The 22,813-nt window shown below is 41.5% G+C and overlaps 1 protein-coding gene across 4 annotated transcripts in view; it reads left to right on the forward strand.

Moving 5' to 3' along the window:
* The window catches only part of PRKG1 (protein kinase cGMP-dependent 1), a 1,456,334-nt gene extending 1,434,669 nt beyond the window's left edge, over positions 1–21,665 (forward strand). For 2 of the 4 annotated variants that reach the window (XM_073596334.1, XM_073596336.1), the window contains 2 exons: positions 17,627–17,693; positions 18,858–21,662. In XM_073596334.1, coding sequence (XP_073452435.1) covers positions 17,627–17,693; positions 18,858–18,956 — 166 coding nt within the window. In that variant the 3' untranslated portion in view covers positions 18,957–21,662. Of the gene's footprint in view, positions 1–17,626; positions 17,694–18,857 lie in introns of all 4 variants that reach the window. The other 2 variants (XM_073596335.1, XM_073596337.1) reach the window with 2 other exon arrangements.
* Positions 21,666–22,813: the final 1,148 nt, after the last annotated feature.

Below are 22,813 nucleotides of genomic sequence, written 5' to 3' on the forward strand. Positions count from 1 at the left end.
CGACATGTTGAGTATCTATTTACTCGGTGTAACATTATCTTTCGCAATATAAAAAAATTTGGGCTAACTTTACTGTTGCTACTGTTACTAGTGTAATTTTTCCAAAAAAAGTGCACTTGTAAGACTGCTGCGCAAATATGATGTGACAGAAAATATTGCAACGACCACCATTTTATTCTCTAGGGTGTTAGAAAAAAAATATAATGTTTGGGGGTTCCAAGTAATTTTCTAGCAAAAAAAAACAGTTTTTAACTTGTAAACACCAAATCTCAGAAAGAGGCTCGGGGCTGAATTGGTTAAAGGAAAATCCTACAATTTAAAGGTTATATCTTTGAAATTTATATTGCTTTGAATTTTTTACCTACCTTTTTTACCTACCTTTGTACTTTTTCAGGGTATTCACTGGACTTGAACGGCTGAATTTTTTATAAAACTTTTGACCGGTAGCATGTGTGCTTGTGATATTTATATATAGATATAGATATATATCTATAGATATATCTATATCTATAGATAGATATATCTATATCTATCTATAGATATAGATATATATACACACAAAAGTGAGTACACCCCTCACATTTTTGTAAATATTTTATTAAATCTTTTCATGTGACATCATTGAAGAACTGACACTTTGCTACAATGTAAAGTAGTGAGTGTACAGCTTGTATAACAGTGTAAATTTGCTTTCCCCTCAAAATAACTCAACACACAGTCATTAATGTCTAAACCGCTGGCAACAAAAGCGAGTACACCCCTAAGTGAAAATGTCAAAATTTGTCCCAATTAGCCATTTTTCCTCCCCTGTGTCATGTGACTCATTAGTGTTACAAGGTCTCAGGTGTGAATGGGGAGCAGATGTGGTAAATTTGGTGTTATCGCTCTCACTCACTCATACTGGTCACTGGAAGTTCAGCATGGCACCTCATGGCAAAGAACTCTCTGAGGATCTGAAAAAAAGAATTGTTGCTTTACATAAAGATGTCCTAGGCTATAAGAAGATTGCCAAGACCCTGAAACTGAGCTTCAGCACAGTGGCTAAGACCATACAATGGTTTAACAGGACAGGTTCCATTCAGAACAGGCCTCATCACGGTCGACCAAAGAAGCTGAGTGCACATACTCAGCGCCATATCCAGAGATTGTTTTTAGGAAAAAGACGTATGAGTGTTGCCAGCATTGCTGCAGAGGTTGAAGGGGTGGGGGGTCAGCTTGTCAATGCTCAGACCATACGCCGCACACTGCATCAAATTGATCTGCATGGCTGTCGTCCCAGAAAGATGATGCACAAGAAAGCCTGCAAACAGTTTGCTGAAGACAAGCAGACTAAGGACATGGATTACTGGAACCATGTCCTGTGGTCTGATGAGAGCAAGATAAACTTATTTGGTTCAGATGGTATCAAGCGTGTGTGGCAGCAACCAGGTGAGGAGTACAAAGACAAGTGTGCCTACAGTCAAGCATGGTGGTGGGAGTGTCATGGTCTGGGGCTAGATGAGTGCTGCTGGCACTGGGGAGCCACAGTTCATTGAATGAACCATGAATGCCAACATGTACTGTGACATACTGAAGCAGAGCATGATCCCTTCACTTCAGACTGGGCCGCAGGGCAGTATTCCAACATGATAACCCCAAACACACCTCCAAGATGACCACTGCCTTGCTAAAGAAGCTGAGGGAAAAGGTATTGGACTGGCCAAGCATGTCTTCAGACCTAAACCCTATTGAGCATCTGTGAGGCATCCTCAAATGGAAGGTGGAGGAGTGCAAGTTCTCACATCCACCAGCTCTATGATGTCGTCATGGAGGAGTGGAAGAGGGCTCCAGTGGCAACCTGTGAAGCTCTGGTGAACTTCATGCCAAAGAGGGTTAAGGCAGTGCTGGAAAATAATGGTGGCCACACAAAATATTGACACTTTGGGTTCAATTTGGACATTTTCACTTAGGGGTGTACTCACTTTTGTTGCCAGTGGTTAAGACATTGTGTTGAGTTATTTTGAGGGGACAACAAATTTACACCGTTATACAAGCTGCACACTCACTACTTTACATTGTAGCAAAGTGTAATTTCTTCAGTGTTGTCACATGAAAAGATATAATAAAATATTTACAAAAATGTGAGGGGTGTACTCACTTTTGTGAGATACTGTATATGCATAATATTGCCAAAAGTATTTAGACACCCACCTTTACATGCACATGAACTTTAAGGTTGTCCACAAGGTTTAGAGTGTCTATGGGAATGTTTGACCATTTTTCCAGAAGTGCATTTGTGAGGTCAGGCACTGATGTTGGACGAGAAGGCCTGGCTCACAGTCTCCGCTCTAATTCATCCCAAAGGCATTCTGTCAAGTTGAGGTCAGGACTCTGTGCAGGCCAGTCAAGTTCTTCTGCCCCAAACTCGCTCATCCATGTCTATATGGACCTTGCTTTGTGCACTGGTGTGCAGTCATGTTGGAACAGGAAGGGACCACCCCCAAACTGCCCCCACAAAGTTGGGAGCATGACATTTTCCAAAATGTCTTGGTATGCTGACACCTTAAAAGTTATCTTCACTGGAACTAATGGGCCAAGCCCAACCCCTGAAAAACAACCCCACACCATAATCCCCCCTCCACCAAATGATCATCCTTTTCGTCCAACATCAGTTCCTGACCTCACAAATGCACTTCTGGAAGAATAGTCAAACATTCCCATAGACACACTCCTAAACCTTGTGGACAGCCTTCCCAGAAGAGTTGAAGCTGTTATAGCTGCAAAGGGTGGGCCAACTCAATATTGAACTCTATGGACTAAGATTGGGATGCCATTAAAGTTCATGTGCGTGTAAAGGCAGGTGTCCCAATACTTTAATACTTTTGGCAATGTAGTGTATATATATATATATATATATATATATATATATATATATATATATATATATATACGCACACACATATGCTTACACACACACATTTTCTGGAGCAAGGCCAAGGGCTTAACACATCCAAGAAAGCAAACAATGTTATTTTAATAACTTTGTGCCAAGAAATACAGCTCTCGAGTCTGCAATATTTTGTAGAAGTTTGTCAGATAGGAATATTTACCCAAGTAAAAATACATGCACTGTTGAAAATGATTAAATCTCAGGGCTAGTCTGATCCTACTAGGAAACGAACATAATTATGTTCCATAAAATACATTTTTCTGGCGTCATACAAACCCCTTAATCATTCAAACTTGCTTTCCTTTTACATACAGTATATATTTTGTGTCAATTATATAAAATCTTTAAGACATAATTTTAGAAAATACAGAAGATGATATGCTATGCAGACATTACATTAAAACATTCTGGATTCATACATACTAGAATAGCATACTAGTGATGTAAATTTATGAACTTACATCGAGCAAAGGTTAGATGATATTTTTCTTATACTTTTCTCAGAATATATTAAAAGGCCAGTAAATGTAAATTACAAGTTGTTTTCAATAAGAGGACTATGATAACAACATATTGGCTATTAGACTGAAGACAGATTAAGCTAAAATCTGTATCCTGAGCTATCACTCTATCTAGTAACCTTGCTGGAGAAAGCTGGTACTTTCCCCACAGAAGATTTTGATGCACTGGCAATTCCCACAAGTTCAAGTTGCCTTATCATAAATACAATATACAGTTAAAGGCTAAATGCAACATAAAATATCCCAATTGTGTTTTCTATTCATAATTTTGCAAATAGAACAGTAAGTAGAGTTATATTAGATATTGAGGAATTACAGAAAGGCTTCAGCAGTAAGCTCGTTGTACTGATCTTCTGTCACAACACTTGCAGCAATAATGAAAAAGCATTGGAAATATTTGTGTATACTCATGATCTTGAATTTAGATTTTAGCCATCAAAGACTGCTCAGACCCAGTCTAATAATTTGGGTATTTAAAGGGGTTGTAAAGGTAAAAGTTTTTTTCCTTGTCAAAAGAAGTTTATTGAGTATACAATGTTATAAAGATACATAAAGTAAGTTTACAAGGATCTATAAAGTAAGCTCATTGTTTTACAGTAGGGTTTATATAGGTAAATATCATGAAATTTCAAATATTAAACATTGGGTTCACGTAAACCTAAATTAAAGATATATATCATTTCCTTAGTTACTTTTGTAGGTATTTAAATGATTTATACCTACTATACATATTGTTTACAAGTAGAGTGTATATAGGTCAAATAAATTCTGATAATGAGCTTTAATCGTAAGGTGGAGAAAAGGAAAGAGAAAGAAGAAAAAGGGTTGAAAGGTAAAGGTATGGTCCACAAGGTTGTCCCGCTCATCAGTTTATTATTCTTTTTAGTTCTCTTTGAAGCCTTAGAATGGGTATCTCTGTAAGTCATTTAATCTGTTACCATGGCAACAGGACAGAGTCATTGAAGTTTGACAGGAACTGTTGTTTTATCCAAGGATGCCAAAGTTTTTCAAATTTTGGAATTTGATTTTGATCGATGGCTACCATCTTAGCATGGGACATTGTATTATTCATTCTGTGAATTGTTTCTGCTAGTACCAATGTAGAAGATTTCCATGCCTTGGCCACTGTTTGTTTTGCAGCCGTTATTAGTTGGATCATAAGTTTGAATTGAGAGAGTGTTAACCATTCCGGTTTTAGATTAAGTAAAGTTAAATATGGATCTGGTTGTATTATTTTTTTAAATATTTTTTTTTTTAACAGAAAATTTTTATTAAACAAATCAGCATTACTTTACAGAGTGATTTAAGACATTCAAGTATAGAAGGAAATGACATTAAAATCAACCTTCAACCTGTAATCATCAGATATTCCAATTGTGCAAATATCAGAAGTATCACTTAACAGTACACCTTAATACATTATAATATTATAGCATCGTAGATAAACTTACATAAGTAACCATTTTCAATCCAACCCGATAGGGAGGAGGAAGGGGGGGGGGAGGGGAAGGAGGGGGAAAGGGGAGGGGAGGGGGGGGGAGGGGGGGGGAGAGGGAGGGGAATAAGAACGAAGGAAAGGCAAGGGGGGGGGAAGAGGGAACAGGCAGCGGAAGAGCAGTCAAAGAGACACTAGATTTCCTCCAACCAGTTTCATAGCATAATAATTATGCGAGAGGGGGTTCCGGGGCCCCAGAGGCATCTACCCAAGAGGACCAGATCTTATCAAACTTTCCTGGACATTGCCTACTTTCATATGTCAATCTGTACAGGGGAAGTACCATGTTCACTGACCTTTTCCATGATGCCAAAGTAGGAGGCTCTGCCTTTTTCCATACCATTAATATTTCACGCCTAGCATAATATAATGCGAAGGTAAGACACAGTTTACTATATCTGTCTCCCTCAATATCCTCCAAATGGCTAAGCAATAGTATCTGAGGGTCAACCGGTACATTCAAACCTGTGACATCGCTCAGTGTGGTGGCCACTGCTAACCAAAAGGGTTTGAGTTTGGGACAGGACCAGACCATGTGCCAAAAGGTGCCCACTTCCTGCCTACATCTCTGACAATTGGGGTCCCTTTGATCATAAATGCGTGCCAGTCTCTGTGGGGTGAAATACGCTCTGTGTAGGAACTTAAATTGTATGAACCTATCTTTCGCCGCTATCATGGAAGGAATGTAGGAAATTAAACACTCCTTCCATTCCTCTTCATCCAAGGAAGGGATATCGACCCTCCATTTTTCCCATGTCTTGGTTAGTTTGGTGTCATACTCTACTGTGAGGTATAGATATAACGTTGAAAGTGGCTTCCCCATCACGCTAGAAATCAGGAGCCGTTCAATGGAGTCTGGTTCCAAAATAAGGGGGGCAGGGAACTGAGCCTCAAAAGCGTGCTTTAGCTGCCAGTATCTAAATTGGAAGGAGGAAGGGATAGAAAATGATTGCCTCAGGGCCTGAAAAGTCTTGAGCCTACCATCCTGAACTATATGTTTTAGTGTGAGGATACCCTTTTTTGCCCAGATAGAAGGGTCTGGTATACTATAAAGGTGAGGGAGCATGGGATTGCCCCATAAGGGCATATGAGGTGAGATATGATTGGGTTTCCCATATATCCTCCTGGCCTCCTGCCAGTCCCTTACAGTGGTTCGCATCAGAGTTGTCATGGACTGACTAGCCCGAAGTCCACGAAACGGAAGGTTGCTCAGGGCTGCAAAAGAACCCAAAATGGCTGCTTCAAGAATAACAGCAGGATTCTGTGCGGGCTGGGAGAACCACCACCGAACCGTAACAAGAACAGCTGCCCAGTAATAAATTTGAAAGTTCGGTAGTGCCAGTCCCCCCCCGGATAATGGGAGATATAGGATCTGCTTGGCCACTCTGGGTGGCCTCCCAGCCCACACAAAGTGTATCAGCAGACCCTCCAATCTCTGGAAAAAGGCCCTAGGGATATGGATGGGTGTGTTGCGAAAAAAGTATAAGTATTTGGGAAGGTAAATCATTTTTAGCAGATTTACTCTGCCAACCGGGGTCAGTGGGAGGGAACGCCAAGAAGCACACCTAGCCGTTAGTTGTGTCATAAGTGGTCGCAGATTATCGTCTATATAATCCTGGACTTTACCACTAATCTTAATCCCTAGGTACTTGAAGTCCTCTACCCATTTAAGCTGCACGTGTGGGATCCTAGGGGTCGACTGATGGAGCGGGAACAGTATCGACTTATCCCAATTAATACGGATCCCCGAGTACCCGCCGAATCGGTTAATTAAACCTAGTGCAGTCTGCAGGGAGGACGACGCATCCGCCAAATAGAGCAGAGCGTCATCCGCATACAGCGAAATCTTCTCCTCGATTGGGCCCACCTGAAGCCCCCTCACCCCGGGGTCAGCCCGCAGCAGTATAGCCAGGGGCTCCATCGCCAGGGCAAATAAGCCCGGGGAGAGGGGACACCCCTGTCTCGTACCCCGAAACAATTTAAACTTCTCCGATAGACAACCATTGGTGCGTATTCTGGCTGAAGGACTATGATATAGCATGCGGAGCCATTTTGTGAAGCCCGGGCCAAACCCAAAACGCGAGAGCACCTCCCATAAGTAGCCCCACTCGACGGAATCAAAAGCCTTCTCTGCGTCGAGTGAGGCCACCACTCCTCCGGACTCCCCATCCGCCCTGTCTATATGAGTATAAAGACGCCTAATGTTGATGTCAGTACCTCTCCCGGGCATGAAGCCTGTTTGATCTCTGTGGATCAGGGCAGTGATGACAAGGTTAAGCCTATTGGCCAGTACTTTTGCCAGGACCTTTGCGTCCACATTCAGGAGAGATATGGGGCGATACGAGGAGCATAAAGTAGGGTCCTTCCCGGGCTTGGGGATCACCACTATAATCGCTTCACTCATTGTATCCGGGAGTCTCTCGAGGCGCATCGACGCAGAGAAGAGGTCCTGAAGCTTGTCTACTAGTTCTGCAGCGTATTGTTTGTAAAATTCTATAGGGATTCCATCGGGTCCCGGTGTTTTCCCTGTCTGCATTGATTTGAGTGCCCGGAGTATTTCCAAGGATGTAATTGGGGCATCAAGCTTATCACGATATGTTACCGTAAGGGTTGGGACATCAATACTGTCTAAGTATGCCACCAGGTCCTCCTCCCTATAGTCTGCCCTGGACATGTAGAGAGATCTATAGAATTCCGCGAAACAGCTATTGATCTCTTCCGGTGTGTGGACTATCTGTCCCGAAGGGTCTCTGATGTGGGAGATGCTCATCCCCCCCGCCTGCTCCCTGGAGAGCCAGGCCAACAAGCGACCCGCTCGCTCCCCCTGCTCAAAAATCCGTTGGGATTGAGCCAGCATTTTTTTCTGGGTAAGAGTGGTACGAAGACGAACCACCTCCGATGTCATAAATTGTAAATGTGAGTAGTGTATAGGGTCCCGGGTACGAACAAAGAGGATCTCTGCACAACTCGCCTCTCTCTCAGCCCTTACCAACTCTGCCCTGCGCTCCCTACGAACTCTGGCTATAATGGTCTGGTATTGTCCCCTTGTCGTGGCCTTGAATGCATCCCAGACAACTGTGGGGTCAGCCAAGCCCACATTTACCACCCAGAAGTCAAGCAGCTCCGTTCTGAATTGAGAGTCTACGGCCGTGTCTGAAATCCAAAACCTCGAGAGCCTCCATATCTTGTCTACAGGGCCCAGTGAAAGGTCCAATGACAACAGCAGGGGAGCGTGGTCAGAAATTCCTCTAGGGAGTATTTGTATATCTGTAACCCGTGGGAGGACCGGACTTCCCGCGAAGACTAAGTCTATCCGGGAGAACGTCCTGTGAGAGGCCGAGTGGCATGTGTATGCCCTGGTCTGGGGGTGTCTCCACCTCCACACATCAGTCAGGCCATACGTGTCCGCCCACTCAATCAACCCAGGATGGTGATACCCCGCAGACGCCATTCTATCAAGATCCGGATCAGGGACTAGATTGAAATCACCCAATATAATATTGTTATCAGATGCAAATTCAGCTATCTTACCGGTGATCTGGTTGAGCACCAGTAGTGAAGCCGGAGGAGGCAAATATAAACCCACAATGGTCCACGTTAGAGAGTATATTTTAGCATGTATGATGACATAACGACCATCAGGGTCCAGGGCCAAATCCAGGAGCCGGAAAGGAAGGGATTTCAATATCAGAATAGTGACACCCCTGGAAAAACTGGAGTGCGTGGAGTGGTAGTGATAACCCACCCATGGTTTTTTGAGGGCCAAAACTCTACTTCCTATCAAATGCGTCTCCTGGAGCACACATATATGTGGGTTGTAAGCTTTAAGGAATTGGAACACCAGGGAACGCTTAACCGGGGAGTTCAGTCCCCTAGTGTTCCAGGAAACAATATTAAGGGAGGACATGGTTACTCAGAATGATAATAATGTTAGGATCAATGTAGGTCGTGGCTCCCGAACTGGACCCCCGGACCCATAATGGACATACCTGAAAACATTGCAATGCTGATGAGTCAATTTTTTTAAAAAAACAATTGTAAAACAAAAACAGAACCAAACTGAAAACAGTCCAACTTCTAACATAAATTAGAACAGCCCCATTAGGGGAACTTTCCCCACCCCCCACCCCACCCAGCCCCCCCAAACTGAGGCGGGTTTCAATCCCAAACCAATTCAGCTCGCCGGCTGCAGCAAGGGGTCCGTGGAAGAGGCGAGCCCGACCCCCCTAAATTGCACACGGGGGGGCAAGCAAGAGTTCAAGCGGCCCTTCGAGTGTGAGAACTCCGCTAATGGATTATAACAGGCTGTGGGGTATTAGAAGTCAAACAGAGAAGAAGTAAATCGTGTTGTGACCCCACAGTGAAGTCGATCCATCACTAAGAGGATACAGGTATGCAGGTAACATGAAGCCTCATAGGTCAACAGTCTCCTGACCAAATGCTTAGGCAGGGGCATTAACTTAGAGTTTTCCTGAAAGGGGATAGTTGGTTACCCCCCTCAAGTCTGAACACATCATGGGGATGAACTGGGCACAACCTGTGCAACAAAACTAAGTCATCCATGGAGCAGTTCGTATGTGAATTCAGACTTGGGCCCAGGTTGTTACAAGTAAAGAATAAAGAGGAGATTCGGTGTGTACCGATCGGTCGGTCAACGGATCTGTGGCAGAGAATCCAGCCAGACAGAGGCCTCCCTTGGTGTGGTGAAAAATCGAGTCGTCTCGCCATCCTGGACCCTCAAGCGAGCAGGGAAGAGTACACTATAGCGAATGTTGCGTGATCTCAGTGCGGCCTTAACCTGGTCAAACGATTTCCTGAGTTTTTGGGTCTCTACCGAATAGTCAGGGAAAATCATCAGTTTAGTGTTCTGAAATCTTAGGTCCCCAACATTTCTGGAGGCACGAAGAACTTCATCCCTGTCTCTGAAATTAAGGAGACGGAGTATGAAGGTGCGAGGAGGGGATCCAGGAGGCCCTGGCTTAGGCGGTATACGGTGTGCCCTCTCAACTGTGTAGTAGGGCGACCAACGGGCTTCCGGTAGGAGGTCTCGCAGCAGGCCCTCTATGAAGGAGGTAGGATTGTTCCCCTCCGCCCCCTCCGGTAAACTGATAATACGAAGATTATTGCGCCGGTTTCTGTTCTCCGCATCTTCAGCTCTGTATTCTAAGGCCTTTACTTTGGTCTGGAGCGTACGGAGTGTTGCTCCATGTTCCGCAACGGTATCTTCAGTGTTACTCAATCTTTGTTCCGTCTCGGTAACTCGCGACCTAATTTTGTCTATGTCTTGACGGATTAGACCCATATCCAGCTGAACAGCCTCTATTTTTGTTGTTAATGTGGATTGGCAAGTTGCTATGGCCGCCATGACGTCCGCCAGCCAGGGGGGACGAGAGTCATCCGGCTCCATGATGCTTGTCTGTGAGGCTCTATGTGTGCTGCGTGTGGTATGGGCCTCCGGAGTGGGACAGGTGGGCGTCTGGGGGAAGTCCGACTGTGGTGGAAAGGCCAACCTTTTGCCCCCCTTGCTATATTTTGCACTAGAAGATCTGCGCCTCATTCAGATTAGCAAGGCCCCGGACTGGGCAGTAATTAGTGGCTGGCTGTGGGAGACTATCAGGGGGGGGGGGTTCAGGGGTATGCAGTCAGTATATTTAGAGCTGTACGTGCCCCCCAGAGAGTTTGCCCCCTCACCTGCAGGCTGAGTAGAATCAGGGCTGTCCTCGGACTTCCACAGGCCTACAGGGACTTTCTGTGTGTCTCTCCCAGGGTGTCAGGGAAGGAGATGGTCCAGGGCCTGCTCCACAATCCAGATGGAGACTCTCAGCTTTCCTGGGCTCTCCCCCTCCAGATCTCTGGGGTCAGTGTCACCCTCAGCTGTTCCGGCGGCCTCAGATCTTCAGGGGAGGCCGCGGATGCGGCCTAGCTGTTCGTAGGGCCTGAGGATGCAATCCGGGCCGATTCCGCGGCCGTGGCTAGGCCTGAGCTTTTATCCGAGGCCCGTGGTGGGCCGTGATGGTTCCGGAGGCTCCGACCGCGCCAGGGGTCATCCGGATCGCGGCGCGGCCCACCAGGAAAGTCCGCGGCTGCGGCCTAGTGCCTCGAGGTAGGCCGGAGCGTCCGGCGGACCCGATCGCGGCCCCGGATCAAAAAAATTATCCTCCCCCTCAAGAGATAGAGGGTCTGTGAGCCCCCCAGAGACAGCAGGGATGTGTCCGGAGGATTTAGAAGCCAGATGGATCCGGATTATGTCGGCGATGTGCGGAGCTCTCTGGGAAGCAGCCGCTCACATCGCCATCTTGGCCACGCCCCTTTTTTAAATATTTTAGATGCAATCACGAAGACTTCCTTCCAGAAGGTTTGGATTACTGGGCACGTCCACCATATGTGTAAATATGTGCCTATTTCTGGGCATCCTCGAAAACAAAGAGCTGAGGTATTAGGTGAATATTTTGCCACTCTAGCGGGTACAAGGTACCAGCGAGTTAGGACTTTATAATTTGTCTCCAGTGCTAAGATGTTGGGTGAAGATGACTTAGATGTGAGCCATATGTTAGACCAGTCCGTGTCTTCTAAAGTTCGTCCCAGGTCCTCCTCCCACCTCTGAACGTAAGAGGGTCTATTAAGATTTGCTACTCCATATAATTGATTATAAAGTGATGAAATTGTACCTTTAGCAAATGGATCTTTTGTACAGATTGACTCAAAAATGGATAATTGGGATAATGGTGTATCCCCCTTTAGGAATGGTGTATAGAAATTTTTGATTTGGAGATATCTAAATATCTCAGAGTTTGGTAGATCATATTTTTCTCTAAGCGATGGGAATGAAAGGAATGATTTAGATGCTATGAAGTCATTTAGTGTCTGAATGCCTGATGTTGTCCAAGCTTTAAAAGAATTTGGGTAGATCCATGCCGGATAAAAGGCCGGATTTCTGATAAAAGAAAGGAGAGGATTGTGTGGAGATTGTAACTGATATTTGGTTTTTAGTTTATCCCAGAGAGATAAGAAGTGTTTAGTTATAGGATTATGAATTTTAAAGCGGTCTTTAGGATCAAGCCATAATAAATTTGATATTAATAGGGGGTCATTTTCTGAAGCCTCTATAAATACCCATAATGGGATTTCCTGTTTTGCATGGTATTTGGACAGACTGGCCAAATGTGCTGCTCTGTAGTAGTTAGTAAAATTAGGGTATCCCAGGCCTCCTTTATTTTTGGGAAGATGTAGTGTGTGTATAGGTATACGTGGTTTAGAAGAGCCCCATATAAACGAAGTTGCTCTTTTTTGTATTATTCTCAAAAAATAGGAAGGAATTGGAATAGGGAGGACTCTGAATAGATAAAGCAATTTGGGTAGAATAGTCATTTTGATTGCATTAATCTTCCCTATCCAGGATAAAGGAAGTTGCGACCATTGTTTTATTAGATTTGTGATCTGTCTTAATACAGGAGGATAATTGGTTGAGAATAAGTCAGAATGAGATGCTGTTAAATGAATTCCAAGATATGGGATTGATTTTTCTGCCCATGTGAATGGGAGTGCAGCCCTAGCCGGGATCAATTCCATGTTTGTGAGTGATATATTAAGCACTAGGCATTTCTTAGGATTAATCATAAGGCCGGATAGGGCTGCAAATCCATCAAGAGCTGGTATTAAGTTAGGACCAGAGACCTGTGGTGATGATAGAAAAAGTAATATATCGTCTGCAAATATACATAATTTGTGTGTAATACCTCCTACTTCAATGCCAGTTATAGTTTGGTTTGTTCTGATGTATTGGGCCATGGGTTCGAGTATAAGGGCAAATAATAAGGGAGATAATGGGCAACCCTGTCGGGTACCTCTTTCGATATTAAAGGCTTCAGATTTGTATCCAGCATATTTTATATAGGCTTTGGGTTTATTATATAATGCTTTGATCCATGTTAAAAAGTGGGGTCCAAAACCCCATTTTTGTAATGAATATTGCATATATTGCCAGGATACTGTGTCAAATGCCCTCTTAATATCGAGAGATAGAAAACATAAAGGGATTTTCCGTTTTTTAGCAATATGTGCCAATAACACTGCCCTGCGTATATTATCGCCTGCCTGTCTATTTGGCATGAAGCCTACTTGATCTCTATGTATTAATTTTCCTATAATGCTATTGAGGCGTTTTGCTATTATTTTTGCTAATAATTTAATATCGAGGTTTAACAGAGAGATAGGCCGATAATTCACACAGGAAGTATCATCAGAAAGGGGTTTTGGGATCATACAAACAATTGCCATTAGTGTTTCTTGCCGAAAAGAATGTCCATCTAGAAGTTTGTTAAAAGTTTCAGTGAGAATGGGAGAGAGTATTTCTGAGAATGTTTTATAGTATAAAACCGAGTAGCCGTCTGGGCCTGGTCTTTTGTTAAGTTTTAGGTCTTTTATGGCGTTTGCAACTTCATCTATAGTTATAGGCTCATCCAAACTGCTTTTTTGATTCTGAGATAACTCAGGTAAGGTTATTTTTGAGAAGAAGGATTCAGCCTCTGTAGGATTAAATTCATTGTTTGTCTTGTATAAAGTTGCGAGATGTGAGTGAAATTTATGGACTATTTTAACTGGATTACAAGTGTAAACATTTTTTGATAATTTCAAACGTATTGGTTTGAAAGATTTGTTTGTTGAATTTAATGCCCGAGCCAAATATGTACCTGGTTTGTTTGTATTCATGTAGAAATTGTGTTTGGAGCGTTTGAGGGATTTATCAACTGACTCAGTGAGAAATAGATCGTATTCCAATCTAGATTTTTCAAGATGAGATTTTGTACTCTGAGATGGATTATCTTGAAATGATATGTAGGCTGCATTAAAATTGTGTTCTAGTTTTTTTGCTAGATTTTTGCGTTCCGGTTTAAATAGTGCCATTTGTCTTTGTATTGTACCACGCAAGACAGGCTTATGAGCTTCCCACAGTGTTATTGGAGAGATGTCTGTTGTATTATTAATTGATATGTATTCCTTTAAAGCTTGTTCAATGGCCATCTGATGTAGTGGGTGTTTGAGCATTATGTCCGGTAAGTACCACGTTGGGTCATGCGCTTTTGGTATGGCTGAGGCTATAGTAGTGTATACTGCATTATGGTCAGACCACGGAATCGGAATTATATCTGATGCAATAATTTCTGGTATCATTCCTATTGTTAGAAAAATATGATCTATTCTGGTGAAGGTTTGATGAGGGTGCGAGAAATAAGTGAATTTCTTTTTCATTGGGTTACTTTCTCTCCATGAATCTACCAGATTGTATTTGGAAAGAAGTTGAGAAAAAGGTAATCTAGAGGTTATTTTGGATGGTGTAAAAGGTGATTTATCTAGAAATGGGAGGAGGACCTGGTTCGAATCCCCACACATTATCACTGTTCCTATTTTGTGTGTATTAATCACTTGTAATATATGTGAGAGGAATGGTGTAGGTTGTTTGTTAGGAGCGTAGTAGGAAATCACCGTGATTGCTGTATCCATTATATAACCCATGAGTATCAGGTATCTACCTTCTGGGTCTTTAATTTCTGATGATAAGGTGAATGGTGTGGATCGGTGAAATGCAATTAGAGTTCCCCTTTGCTTGGTACAGGCAGAAGCCGTGTAAATTTGTTGATAAAAAGGAGAAATATATTTTGGAGTAGAATCTTTGGTGAAGTGTGTTTCTTGGAGGCATACTATGTGAGCCTTCTTGTTATGGAAAGTACGGAAGGCTTTGGTCCTTTTTTGAGGGACATTTATTCCCTGAACATTCAGGGAAAGTATATTCAGTGGTGCCATGGCAATAGATCAAATAGTTTTGACTTACTTTTTGTTATGCAGAGCTGACTGCGCAGATCAACCTGTGTGGACTGAAGAGATGAATAGATAGAAAAGAAACCAGTGAATTCTGGAGTAAAGAGTAAACAAAAAACATATGAGATTAGATGATACATTGTATAAATTATTTTTTGCAAGTAATCACAATTTACCCGTGAAAGAGAATAAATATCTCTCTCAGGGGAATAAGTGCCTTCGTCACACTCCCACATAATATGGTTGGGAGAATGAGGAGGGCTAATGGGGGTACACGGATCTTCCGCTTACAGGAGAGAAGTGCTATGTCAAAAGACATCAAAATGATGTTTCATTAATTGGAGTGCAGAATATAGTTTTTGTTGAAATTATTTATTCCAGGGTGGTTGTATATGGTTAGTCTTGCCCTAGGCTAAATAATTCAGTTAGAAAGGTACTGTTAATAACATTGGTATTGATGAAGATAGTTTGAATTATTTGGGGATTTTAACCCTTTTAGAGTAAACAATTACATATTTTATTCATATGTAACTGTTTAGATATGTTAACTCATAAAATTGAGGTTGTATTGCTTCAGATTAGAATAAACAAAAACATAATTCTAGGAACTAGTTAGGTAATAATATATTTGTTTTAAGAAAAGAAAGAAAAAGCTTCCATTACTTCTGGATTATTGAACATATTTGTCCTAAAAAGTAATAAATCTATTGTTATTACCTGATAATATATAACTGAACAAGAATTTCCTTATTTCACTTATATATTCTAAGGCTATATGAAACAGAAGTAATAAGAAATATAATTGGAACGTAACATGATCCCACACAGTGTGTGACTATCAGAATGTAGTTACACTCAGTTATAAATATAGTTTTTTTTTTTATAGAGAACCATCTCTTAGTATAATAAATGAAGAGATATCAGGAATTAGGATGTCAGTCCATTGAATCTTCTTGGTCCATGGATGATGTGGCATAACGGCCTCTTTTGTGAGAATGATGATTCCCATTTTGTTCTGAAATTTTCTGGGTGCTGCCTGAAGGTGAAGATGATGCCATTCTTCTGCGTGTGGGAGTGTTGCTGCTTGTGGGTTCTGTCAGATTTAATTTTAAAAGGGTTTGTTGTAGTTCATCTGCTGATCTGCTTCTGTAAATTGTACCTTGGTAGTTAAATCTGACTGAAAAGGGGAAGCCCCATTGATACATAATGTTGTGGCGTTGCAGTTCCATTAGTTGGGGTTTCATGGATCGTCTTTTAGTAATAGTAAGTTGGGATAGGTCAGCAAAAATTTGATAATTGTGTCCTTGAAAATTAAGTTCCTTTTTTTCTCTTGCAGCAATTAGTATTTGTTCTTTCGTTCTGTAATAATGAAATTTTGTGATTATATCACGTGGGGGTCCATCTTTCTTTTTGGCTGTGAGGGCTCTGTGTACTCTGTCCAGTTCTAAACGTTCAATAGGGATATCTGGCTTTAGTTCTTGTAATAGAGCAGTAATAGTAGATTGCAGGTCTGTCACAGTTTCAGGTATTCCCCTTATGCGCAAGTTTGAACGTCTGGCTCTATTTTCATAATCTTCAAGCTTAGTTTGAAGTATTAAATTCTCTTTTTTTAATTGTTCCAATTCTGTTATATTTTCTTGGGTTGTAATTTCAATTTCATCCATTTTTATTTCTAAGGCTGCGGTGCGGTTTCCCAGCTCTCTTATTTCTTTGGTTAGGCTTTTTGTTATTTGGTCTGAGGTTTGTTTTAAAGCCTTATGAAGCATCTTTTCAAATTGTAATAATATTACTGGGGATACTGAGGAGGCTTGTGGAGAAGTTTGTGAGAGGATTTGTTCTGTATCTGACTCAAATGGAGAGTCTTGCTGTGACATTTTCTGTCTGTGATAGCGCCCTGATGCTGTATCTTGTGAGGTGACTGGAGCTGCTTCAGCTGCAGTGAGTGCCTGTGAGCTCTTTGTGAGGTGATTTTTATTTCTGCCACGGTTTCCTCCCAGTACCATATTTCCTGCCCAAACTTTCACAGTTTGTTCCCTGGGGCAAAAAGGTTCAAATGGATACCTTTTGAGCCTGCAGGCTCCGCTTTGTCCTTCTCTTCTCTCCTCAGCGGTGTGGAGCTCTAACACTGCATGTCTGCTCCGCTAGGCTCCGCCTCCTGCCCCCATCAGGTAAAAGTTTTTTAACCTTAATGCATTCTATGCATTAAGGTGAAAAAACATCTGACAATACCGCCGCCCCCAAAGCCCCCCATTTTACTTACCTGACCCCTCGAAAGTCCCGCGCTCACCCTCGACATCCTCTTCGACGCTCAGCCTGGTCGTTGGTTGGCTAGAGTGGATGGATTGAAAGCAGCGCAGCCATTGGCTTGTGCTGCTGTCAATCACATCCAATGATGTGGTACGCCGGGGGGCGGGGCCGGGTGATACAGTGAGCCGCTATGGCCACCAGCTGTATCACGGGAGCACGCCTGCAAGCACTCAACACCATGTGAGGGAGCTCGCATGAAGGTGTTGAGTCCTTGCGGGGGGGGGGGGCTGAGACAGCCACCAAGGGACCCCAGAAGACCAGGTTCGGGGCCACTCTGTGCAAAACAAGCTGCACAGTGGAGGTAAGTATAACAAGTTTGTTATTTGAAAAAAAAAAACAATAACTTTAGGGATCCTTTAAACCTCTATATATTTTGTATTATTTTTGTACTGCAACTTTTTTAGTAATTTGTATCTGAACAGAGTATTTAGAGTTTTTATTTGCATGAATTGCCAACTAGGTGTGCAATGGTGTTTGTAAATTTTGATTTGATTCTGTAACATCTAAAATGCTAGCTATTTTGAATATGAAAAAGATTACTTTTTTTTGTCTTTCTAGATGGTTTGAAGGCTTTAATTGGGAAGGTTTAAGGAAAGGTACATTGACACCTCCTATTATACCAAGTGTAAGTTCTTTTTCCCATTCTTACTTTCTGCTGCTTCTAAATACTTTATCTATGGGTGTACACAGAGGACTGTTTTCCAATTCTGTTCTTAAAACACTCTTTTTTCCCCAGAAATCTACTCAAACGAAAAGTGGACCTTGCACTAACAGGTTACATAAGACCCTCACTCTCACAACAAAACAATGCCATTAAAGCTGTAAGAAAAAAGAAAAGTTGGAAAATGAACTAACCTTCCATCCTTCTACTCACAGCGCTTATGCAAGGTCAATGTCATGATTCTTTTGGTAAGATCCAGTAAATGATGAGGATTCCAAATCTTGTGAATAGACACACCTGCACAATGTACAGGACTTGGTATTCTCAGGATTCTCTTGGCAAAAGTATCATGATGTTACCCTGTCCAGTGTTGAAGCAGGGTGGAAATTTTCAACTTTTCCCCTCGAGTTTTTTATTTTTACAGCTACCATGCAGCCTTTTGACACAGAGTGGGGAGCTGATGTCAATTTAGTTCAAGGTCCTTTTTAAAAATTAGGACATCTTTAGCAATCACTGATATAGGGTAAACATAGTTGCAGTTCAGTAAACAAACAATAGTTTATATTATAAATTATATAATAGTTGTGTGGCCTATGAAACATGGGCTTCTGCTGTATAATAAGGTATCAGACATGTGGAATACAGAAGTATTCAGCACATGTAGCTTTCTAGCCATGTTCTGCCTTAATTGGTTTCAGACTGTTCCTAGAGCTCCACCTGCTGACTAGTTAGAAGACTACAACATGATGACTTTCAAGCCCAGTATCAGAAATGCTTGGTAAAAGAAGGAATGTGTACCAGGGCATCCTTTTGACTGCTAAGATTTTAAGACCTTAACATCAGCTACAAAACAGAATGTGCCCTGTTCCCTGTTTGACTGACCTTATAGATCTCTGTCTACATTGGTCCCTCTGATTACAAAACTTTTATAGTAATGCAATCCATCTTGACCTGGTTATGAGGACCTTTAGCAAAACCCCTTCTTTGGCAATATAGACCTCAGTAAAATATGCAATATAGACCTCATTAAAATGAAGATTTTGTATTCTCTATGTAAATAGCAGCAATAAATTGGTTGCCTTCAGTATTTTTGTGTAAAGCTCTTCATTGTCTCTCGTTTTATTGCAGGTTTCATCCCCCACAGACACAAGCAATTTTGACAGTTTTCCAGAAGATAATGATGATCCTCCCCCTGATGACAATTCAGGATGGGACATAGACTTTTGATGCATTTTTCTTTCCTGCTTCTGCCTTGCTGAAGACAGCTTTCCTGAAATATGGCTGCCAAGAGAACAAAAGATGGAACTGGGGAAGAATAGTGCTCGGGGTCACCATGATGCCTTGATTGATGCTGCTATAGTTACTACAGTGGCATTAGGACTTATTGCTTAGTTCACAATAACCCTCATATAACATATTTTATGTTTTGCCCCCTTTAATATAGCAGTTGACATGGTGGTCCTGAAGCAAAAGCCTCTTCACTAAAAGTATACGCTTTCTATTATTGCAGAATTCACAATTTACCCTTGATCAGTATAATGTAAAATGTATTAAAACTGTACATATTTTGTAGCTAGTTCTATCCATTGAAAGGAATAATTTATTTCAGTACAGTTGACTATATATGGCAAGAACAACTCAATCTTTAGAATACGGCCATACCATATTGGCCCTCTGACTGCAATCCTAGTGTGAAGCCCACAATCCACTCGCTTGTTGGGGTAGATACGACTTGCTAGTCAGCAGCAAAAACAGCAGCCATCCAATATGGTTATGCCTATTATAAAGTATGTAAACTAATAACTTACTGCAGGTCAGAGTAAGTAAGTGTGGAAAATATTTATTAGTTTTATCCCAGATGTGTCCTGCTGAAAATGAATATTTTTTTCCTCCTTACTTTCAAAGCAACGTGACAATTTTAACAAAGTGTGCCTGTTGACTGAGCTTAATAGAGGCAGCCATTTTTTGTGATGACATATTTACTTTTTTATAAAGGTTTGTTTCATGAAAGCCTTTGATTCCGAGTAAAAATATGGACTATATTCCTGTAACTACTACTGAGGCTCATAAAGTAGCTGTTGTGGAACATAAAGGCAAAATAGGCATATTGCAGGACCCACTTCTGTTAAAAGACCTATGCTGCCAGTACTTGGCAAGTTAATGAGTTTGCTGATGTTGAGGTATGCATATTTGTAGTGTGTATCGAGTATGAAAATGCTTCAGGCATGCATGAAACAAAGGCAATGGGTTTTTTGTAAGTGCCTTTAGCAAGCATTTCCTGTAGTAGACCCTTATATTAAGAGACTCTGCAAAAATTTTCAACAATCCCAACAGATTTTCAGTACTGGCCCAGCTACCTCTGTTGAGTGCTGACAACAGGAACTCTTTTTATTATATATGGTACAAGTTTCCCTGTATATTGATAAAAAAAGGACTTTGTTATAGCCCATTCATTGTGAGGACCACAATCATTTGGTCATTCTATGTTCATGTCAAACCAATTCTTGAAGCTGTTTTTTGTTTTGTTTTTTTTTTTATTTTTTTTTTGTTTGTGTTCATGACAAGACTGAATGTTAACCTCTATCTTTTGTTAGATTTTTAACAATTCTAATAATAAAAAGCACAACTGATGCATATGCTGTTGAAAATGATCATAATAGTTATCAATTCATTCATCCATCTTCATCTATAACTGAATGTAGCTAGTAAGAGCTATACAATATTCTCTATGAAGAGGTCTAATATAATGTCATTATATAAGGAAAAAAATATAAGATACCTATATATGGAGCACTCTTCCTCTTGGGGTTGTGTGAAATGACCCCCTAATTAGTGTGGCAGGCTAACATTTCCCTCTCAGGGTCTGGTCCTTGGTGTATGGTGAGGTGAAAATTAGTTTATTCTTTTTACCTCAAACTCAATTTTAGGAGAGAGGGTTTAGAAGTGCAGGATACTCAAAGGGGCACAAAAATAGGACAGGTATTCTGAAAGAAGTAGTAACAAGCTCCTTTGACAGAATTGCTGACCCTGGAAGAACAGCCAGACAGACCTATATGACCCTGTAAGAGCACTCTTTTTTTAAAATTGCACTGGATCTTTCTCCAAAAAATCTAGCTTTTGACTATCTGATAGCAATGAAAGATATTTTGATTTATGAGCTATGAATCCTTTGTACAATATCTAGATGGTAGCAGGGTTTACCCAATTCCTCTCTGACACTCCCCAACAAAAAGATTCCTTCCAAATCCAACTATCTTCAGATTTTCCCTATAGCAGGTAGCTTTAAGTCCCCGGGCCTCTGGCACACATGCCCAGGCTGAGGAAAGGCCCAAGCAGAGAGACACTATAAATACACATCTTCTCCAGGCAAAAGTCCAGGAGGCAGAGAACACTCTGGAAGGGTGCCCCAAATATTTATCATCTTACAAATCATACCACTGAACATGGACCTCAGAGATTGATTGGGTCAGATATATATTCATAACTCAGTGATTGTCCTTCCCACACAGATAACTGGAACCTCCTTCACAGTAACAGGCAGTAGCAAATAACCCACAAAGCTTAAGTACCTTCAAAGACCAGAAAAAGGTGCTTGGCCTGGTTACAGCCCTTCAGCAAATCATACTAAATTTAATTTGGTACACAACATCATAGGGCAGGATCCCTACATATAGTTATACTTTATTTTACAGGCTTTTAAACGTGCAATCCTAAATTCTGAAAGTTAATATGTTACTAGTCCAAAACATATGATCTTTGTCAATGGGAGCTGTACCTTGCTTGTATGATGCTTCATTAACATCTATTCTGAAATATCAAAAAAATAGTCAATTTAAAGGGTCACTATCATTAAATTATTATTATTATTATTATAATCATTTATTTTAGACGTAATAACCCATAAAGACTATGAAAAATATAACATACAATATACAGTCAGGTCCATAAATATTAGGACATCGACACAATTCTAATCTTTTTGGCTCTATACACCACCACAATGGATTTGAAATGAAACAAACAAGATGTGCTTTAACTGCAGACTTTCAGCTTTAATTTGAGGGTATTTACATCCAAATCAAGTGTAGGAATTACAACAGTTTGTATATGTGCCTCACACTTTTTAAGGGACCAAAAGTAATGGGACAGATTAACAATCATCCATCAAACTTTCACTTTTTAATACTTAGTTGCAAATCCTTTGCAGTCAATTACAGCCTGAAGTCTGGAACGCATGGGTTTCATCCCTGGTGATGCTCTGCCAGGCCTCTACTGCAATCGTCTTCAGTTCCTGCTTGTTCTTGGGAAATTTTCCCTTCAGTTTTGTCTTCAGCAAGTGAAATGCATGCTTAATCGGATTCAGGTCAGGTGATTGACTTGGCCATTGCATAACATTCCACTGGTCTCTGGTTGCTTTCGCAGTATGCTTCGGTCATTGTCCATCTGCACTGTGAAGCGCCATCCAATGAGTTCTGAAGCATTTTGCTGAATATGAGCAGATAATATTGCCTGAAACACTTCAGAATTCATCCTGCTGCTTTTGTCAGCAGTCACATCATCAATAAATACAAGAGAACCAGTTACATTGGCAGCCATATATGCCGAAGCCATGACACTTCCACCACCATGCTTCACTGATGAGGTGGTATGCTTTGGATCATGAGCAGTTCCTTACCTTCTCCATACTCTTCTCTTTCCATCACTCTGGTACAAGTTGATCTTGGTATCATCTGTCCATAGGATGTTGTTCCAGAACTGTGAAGGCTTTTTTAGATGTTGTTTGGCAAACTCTAATCTGGCCTTCCTGTTTTTGAGGCTCACCAATGGTTTACATCTTGTGGTGAACCCTCTGTATTCACTCTGGTGAAGTCTTCTCTTGATTGTTGACTTTGACACACATACACCTACCTCCTGGAGAGTGTTCTTGATCTGGCCGACTGTTGTGAAGGGTGTTTTCTTCACCAGGGAAAGAATTCTTCGGTCATCCACCACAGTTGTTTTCCGTGGTCTTCCGGTGTTGCTGAGCTCATGGTGTGTTCTTTCTTTTTTTCTTTTTAAGGATGTTCCAAACAGTTGATTTGGCC

The sequence above is a fragment of the Aquarana catesbeiana genome, linkage group LG08 (genome assembly GCF_042186555.1).
Source record: "Aquarana catesbeiana isolate 2022-GZ linkage group LG08, ASM4218655v1, whole genome shotgun sequence".
NCBI lineage: Eukaryota > Metazoa > Chordata > Amphibia > Anura > Ranidae > Aquarana > Aquarana catesbeiana.